This window comes from Macrotis lagotis, chromosome 2 (assembly GCF_037893015.1).
Source record: "Macrotis lagotis isolate mMagLag1 chromosome 2, bilby.v1.9.chrom.fasta, whole genome shotgun sequence".
NCBI classification, from domain to species: Eukaryota; Metazoa; Chordata; class Mammalia; order Peramelemorphia; family Peramelidae; genus Macrotis; species Macrotis lagotis.
In genome coordinates this window covers 189,623,191-189,629,605 of record NC_133659.1, presented here as the reverse complement: position 1 = coordinate 189,629,605, position 6,415 = coordinate 189,623,191, and the positions used below count along the sequence as shown (strand labels likewise).

General features: G+C 57.9%; 2 protein-coding genes across 2 annotated transcripts; both read left to right on the top strand.

The window, feature by feature from the left end:
• The first annotated feature begins 91 nt into the window (after window positions 1–91).
• Window positions 92–1,556, top strand: TCAP (titin-cap). The gene is made up of 2 exons (XM_074224035.1): window positions 92–293; window positions 668–1,556. The coding sequence occupies exons 1-2, from the start codon at window positions 184–186 to the stop codon at window positions 1,071–1,073; spliced, it is 516 nt and encodes a 171-aa protein (XP_074080136.1). The 5' UTR covers window positions 92–183; the 3' UTR covers window positions 1,074–1,556.
• Window positions 1,557–4,206: 2,650 nt separating this feature from the next.
• Window positions 4,207–5,904, top strand: PNMT (phenylethanolamine N-methyltransferase). Its single transcript, XM_074224029.1, has 3 exons — window positions 4,207–4,401; window positions 4,823–5,030; window positions 5,250–5,904. The coding sequence occupies exons 1-3, from the start codon at window positions 4,224–4,226 to the stop codon at window positions 5,686–5,688; spliced, it is 825 nt and encodes a 274-aa protein (XP_074080130.1). The 5' UTR covers window positions 4,207–4,223; the 3' UTR covers window positions 5,689–5,904.
• The last annotated feature ends 511 nt before the right edge of the window (window positions 5,905–6,415 follow it).

Here is a 6,415-nt window from a genome sequence, read left to right as displayed (position 1 = left end):
CCCCCTCAAAATGCACATTCTCTCCATAGAGCCCCCCCTTCTTCCCTGAGTCTGGTCTCCAGATATAGTTCCTTCGCAATGGACCTGAAAATAGATTGGGGAGTGGGGGGAGGTAGGGGTTATATAAAGCTACAGAGAGAGGACCAGATTGAGAGAGAGAGAGAGAGCTGATCCAGAGTGACCATGGCTGCACTTGACTTGACCTGTGAGTGGTCCGAAGAAAATGTAGACCGCAGGGAAACTTATTGGGCTGAATGGAAGGATCTGACCTTGTCTTCCCGACCAGAGGAGGGGTAAGTCTCCCCACCCCAAGACTAAGCCAGGGAACGTAAGGCAGGGATGCCCTTAAGTAGGGGTATCCTACAATCACATACACACCCATTCAGCTAGACCCAGGAGAGTCAGTCTGTGTTGGATAAGGAATAGGCACCTCTCACCCTTGGGAACAAGGGATATAGGCCCAGCTCTCTCTCTAAAGTTCTCCTTTCAGGGGCAGCTAGGTGGTGCAGTGGATAGAACACTGGCCCTGGAGACAGGAGTGCCTGAGTTCAAATCCTGCCTCAGACACTTAATAATTACCTAGCTGTGTGGCCTTGGGCAAGCCACTTAACCCCATTGCCTTGCAAAAACTAAAGTTCTCCTTTCCCCCACACAATGCTTTTTCCAGTTGTTCTGTGCATGAGGAAGACACCCAACACCGAGAGACATACCACCGGCAGGGGCAGTGCCAGGCACTGGTGCAGCGGTCACCCTTGCAGATGATGAGGATGGGTATCCTTGGCCAGAGGTTGCAGGAGTACCAGCTGCCGTATGCGAGGACCCTGCCTCTGCCCATCTTCACACCCTCGAAGGTGGGCTTCAAGGAAGATCGGGAGGCCACCCCCATCCAGCTTCGGGAGCTCCTGGCTCTGGAAACAGCTCTGGGGGGGCAGTGCCTGGACAAGCGCGAGGTGGTTGAGATCAAAAAGGAGCTGCCCCCTGTGGTGGCTGCCAGCCATCCCCAGTTTGGCAAACCAGGTGCCCCCCGCCGCTCTCTATCCCGATCGCTGTCCCAGGAAGCCCAAAGAGGCTGAAGGGACTCTGGAAGTAAAATCCCTCCTCCCCTCATTCCTGTGGCCACCCTACTATGGGTGCTACCTGTCTAAGACCTGAGGGGGGTGGGGTGGGGTCAAGGGGAGGACTGGTCATTAAAGCTTTGTAGTTAGCCCAGAGTTAGGATGGGAATTGGGAGCTGAAAAGCAGAACATATGGGTCTTCTGAGCTCTCAGAGGGAGGAGATGATAGTGAAAAGATGGGGAGCTGGGGTATATCAGCCTCATCTGAAAATTGCTGACAAGAATTAGAAGGGAGACTAGGTGGCTGATCACCAGGATCTAGAGAGAAAAGGAGAGATGTGAATGGGGGTTAGGAAGCTCCCTGAAAGAGACCAGATAGAGGGGGGATGTGAGATGGAGGAGGGAGCCCCAAGGGGAGTAGATGGGGTGGGGGAGCAGTGGCTGGGTCCCACCCAAGCATCATCTGTTAGTATTACAATAAAATCAAAAGCTAGCTCTGCACTCGTCTGCCTTTCCCTCCGGCCTCGGGGCTTGGGGTTCATCTGCCCAGCCCACTAATGCCCACATTCGTTTGATGTCCAGATCTTCAAATGGTCCTTCAGCTCCTGCCAAGGTCCTAAGTTAAATATAGTGTGGCTTCTGGACAGTGTTCAGGCTAGGGTACAAGCACAAAGCTGTAAACAGAGGCAGCTGCCTGCTTCTTCCTTCCTCCTTCCCAAGCCCTCCCTCCCAAACTCCCCTCAACCCCGTCTCTCCACACTGGGCAGAAGCAGAGAGATTTCCAAGATCCTGAGAAAATGAGTGGAAAGATAGATCCCTAGGAAATGATGTTAGGACTGTTCATGGTCAAGATGGGTAGAAGGGGGAGGGGACGCAGAAGTCAATGACACCAATTCCTTCCTCAATACTGGGTCCATATTCTTAAGAAAAGTCTCTGGAAGATGGAGTTAGATATTTGGGCCTCCTCTGGGAACCCAGCTCTGTCCTGATCCCACAAATGCTGGGTACTTGAGGGCACAGGAGTGCAGGGTGGTCTGATTCCTTCGTCTGCCCCCTGCTCAGATGTCAGGGTGACTCATGTCCTAATCATGGAGGGCAAACAGGAAGAGAATGTTCTCACTATTACCATTCCTCCCCCCCTCACCAGCAAATCTTCCTCCTTTTCGCCCCCACTTTTCAGTGCTGATGGCAGGTTGGTAAGAGGGAGACAGAAAGTCTAGGCACTGAGAAGGAATCTAAAGTTTATGGGGGCCTCTGAATACAAGGAGGGCAAGAAGGCCAATTTGGGTGCTTAGGAGGGCCTAATTCAAAGTCAGAAAATCTGGGTTCAAATTACAGCTCTGCTATATACTCCCCATGAGATCTAGGTCTCTTGACCTGAGTTATCCTGTTTGTAAAATTGGGAGGGTTTAGACTACATCTATCTCTAAGGTCCCTTCAATATTCTATGGTCTTGCCTGGTCAAAACAAGTCTTTCCTCTCCCCTGGGTACACGGGAAATTGAGCTATGATTACTGCAAGACATTGGGGGGGGGCGGTAACCCCTCTCTAAAGAAGGAGTCCAGAAACACCTAGGAGACCTGAAGCCTCAGAGGAGGGACTCAAGTATGCAGACTCAATACTAACTCTTAAGAAATAAGACTCCTAGGAAGTTTGATTGCAGAGAGTTGGATCCAGAGGGTTTTTCTTTCCTTTCCCTTCTTTTTCTCCAGTCTCCCCATGGTAGCCCCTACTTTTATTTCTTCCCCAAGAAGCATGGGAGAATCCCAAGAGAGCAGTTTTTCCCTGCTCTATCACTTGTCTCCACAGAATCCTCACATCCTCCACCCCCCCCACACACACACCCCACATTGACTGTTGATGAATTGGAGTTGCCAGGGTCCCACCCTCCTGTTCCCTAGGCTGGAACAGAACCTTCTGCCCTCAGTTCCACCCCTGTACCCCTTCCAACCCATGTTCAGGACTAGATAAGTGGATCTGAGCAGAGGGGCCTGGAGGCCCACTAACTACATTAACTCTCAATCCTCCGCTTTGGCAGGCCCTGGTTGCCCCGCTGACTCCCCTATCATAAGAACTATCAAGGGACAGGCTGTAGGCAGAGGTGGATAAAGGAGACACCAGTTGACCAGCTCTGGGGCCCAGGGCAACAGAAGCGAGGATACAGGAAGCATTGATGTTGTCCTGTGGTACTGGGGATGGGGGGGGGGGGGTTAGAGAGAGGAGGAAGGGAGACAGCAGCCCCTGTACTTGGAGGCAGAAGCGATTAAATGACATGACCACAATGCAATTAGAGGAAAGAACTTGGGCAGGGGAGAAACTGAGGCTTTAGTAGTAGTAAGGTTCTGAGAAAAGAGCAACAGGAGGAACTGGAGGAGTGTGGTGAATAGAAAGTCTTCAGGGCTCATTCTGATTGCTTTCAAACCCATAATCGATGATCACAAGCACTCAGGCCGGTGGTGCTGTGGACAGAGTTCAGGCCCGGCGTCAGCCTGAGTTCACACGGGTCCCCAGACACAGATCAGCGGTGTGACCCTAGATAAGTCACTTCACTCTGTTTCGTCTGAGTCTCCTCATCTGTAAAATGAACTGGAGAAGGAAGTGGCAAACCCCGCAGTGTCTCTGCCAAGAAAATGCTGAATGGGGCTGGGGAGAGTCAGATCCCAGTGAAAAAGAGCCAACGCAGAAAGCCGGGGCAGGGCTGCCCTGAGTCCGGGATGCGGGAGCAGGCTTAGGGAGGGCCTCAAGCTCTCCAGCGGTGGAGAGGAGGTGTGTAGCCCTGGGCAGCCGAGGGGAGACAAGCAGAGGCGCATTTAGAGGGCAGCGGGCAGCGGGCTGCGGGCAGCGGGCAGGGGCAGCGGGCAGGGGCAGCGGGTGCAGGCCCTTCAGGGCAGGCCTTACAGTCCTTGGCTTATCTGTAGCGGAGTTGGGGGGCTCGAGGCTGGAGGGCTAAAGCCTGAGCTCCGCCCCGCTGCGCCCCAAGGGCTGGTCTGGAGTTTCACGAAGCTGCGGGGGTGCTGGGAGAGCGCGGGAGCGGGGGGCCCGAGGGCCTGGGGGCCTGGGCGGCGCCGCTCCGCTCTGCGGCGCGCGGGGGGCCGCGGGGGCGGCGGGGGGGCGGCATCCGGCGGCAGGTGTATATAGGCGGCCCGGGCGGCGGGGGCCGCGGGCAGGATGAGCCGGAGCGAGGGGGCCGAGGCGGGCAGGGCCGAGGCGGCGGCCGGCGGCTACGGGCGCTTCGAGCCGCGCTCCTACCTGCGGAACAACTACGCGCCCCCTCGGGGGGACCTGCGCCGCCCCGACGGCGTGGGGCCCTGGAAGCTGCGCTGCCTGGCCGAGACCTTCGCCACGGGTGAGCGCGCGGGCCGGGGGTGCGGCGGGGATGCAGCGGGCCGGGGGTGCGGCGGGGCGCGGCGGGGTGCGGCGGGGTGCAGCGGGGGTGCGGCGGGGATGCAGCGGGCCGGGGGTGCAGCGGGGGTGCGGCGGGGTGCAGCGGGGGTGCGGCGGGGATGCAGCGGGCCGGGGGTGCGGCGGGGCGCGGCGGGGTGCAGCGGGCCGGGGGTGCAGCGGGGGTGCGGCGGGGTGCAGCGGGCCGGGGGTGCGGCGGGGCGCGGCGGGGTGCAGCGGGGGTGCGGCGGGGTGCAGCGGGGGTGCGGCGGGGTGCAGCGGGCCGGGGGTGCGGCGGGGCGTGGCGGGGTGCAGCGGGGTGCGGCGGGGCGCGGCGGGGTGCAGCGGGGTGCGGCGGGGCGGGGCTGAGCGCCGCTGCCCCCCAGGCCAGGTGTCCGGCCAGCGCCTCCTGGACGTGGGCTCGGGCCCCACGGTGTACCAGCTGCTCAGCGCCTGCCCGCACTTCGAGGACATCACCATGACGGACTTCCTGGAGGGGAACCGGCGCGAGCTGCGGCTCTGGCTGCGGGGGGACCCCGGCGCCTTTGACTGGAGCCGCTACAGCCAACACGCCTGCCTGATCGAGGGCAGGGGGTGAGCCGGAGCCGGGGCCGGGGCGGGCGGGGAACCCGACGGGGCTGGCGCAGCCAGACCAGGCCAAGCCCGGCACCCGAGGCAGGGCCGAGCGCCAGGGAGGAGCCCGTGGGCGGGGCTGGCACCCCTGGGACCCCGGGAGATGAAGGGACTCAAGAGCCCCCAAGGGTCCCGCCCTCCCCCTCTGGGTCCTCACCCCGGCCCTGTCCCCCTGCACAGAGAGTCCTGGCAGGAGAAGGAGCACCAGCTTCGTTCCAAAGTGAAGAGGGTCCTGCCCATCGACGTGCACCAGCCCCAGCCACTGGGTCCTGGGAGCCCAGCCCCTCTGCCCACTGATGCCCTGATCTCAGCCTTCTGCTTGGAGGCGGTGAGTCCTGACCACGCCAGCTTCCAGAGGGCTCTGGATCACATCACCACCCTGCTGAGACCCGGTGGGCACCTCCTGCTCATAGGAGCCCTGGAGGAGTCTTGGTACCTGGCAGGGGAGGCCAAGCTGGCTGTGGTGCCTATTCGGGAGGGGGACGTGAGAGAAGCTTTGAGTCGAAGTGGGTATCAGGTTCGAGATTTCCGAACATATACCATGCCTGCGTACCTGCAGACTGGTGTAGATGATGTCAAAGGCATCTTCTTTGTTTGGGCACAGAAGACATTGGCATGAAGGGCCTGAGAGATCCAAGGCCTGGTGCCTACTCATTCTAGGATCTGTACTGACCCTGATGCCTGAGCTGACAAATAAAATATGTAGTCCTCACTTCTGCAGTGTCTGAAGTTACTCTGAGTCTTACAGCAAATGCAAAGGTGTCTGCAAACTTCTCTTTCAGCTAGGCATGTGGAAAGATGGGGGAAGGACACAAGACTCCAGTGCCTTTGTTCTATAAAATTTTCTTTTTTCATGCTATCTGCATCCATCGGGTCAGCCTCCTTACTGTTTCTATGCCGAGGGGTCTGAGGAGGGAAGTAAAAGCAGGAAAGAAAGGAAAAGGGAAAACAGTCTAGGAAAAATCATAGAATAAAAGAAGATATTTTTGGGGGGAAGATGAAAATGAGGACACGGCACCCTCCCTTTTCCCCTACTTTGACTCAACACAATAGTGAAACTTCACTTGGTTCTGGGGATATCTCCCTTTCTTCTAATTCCCCTTCCCCTGTGGTTCTACATGTTTCCCCTAGCTCTAAGCTCCTCTCTCTCCTTTCCCTTCCTCTTCCCATCCATTTAGAACTGGCCTGGGACAGCAAGGTTCTGGATTGGTCTCTTAGAGGTATTTCTTTCCTCTCCCCTCTTATACTTTAACTGTGACAGGCACTGAACACAGGACCACCATCCAAATCCTCAAATTGGGGTGGGAGAGGTAGGAGAAAGAGCCCTAACTCCCCCCAATCATTTG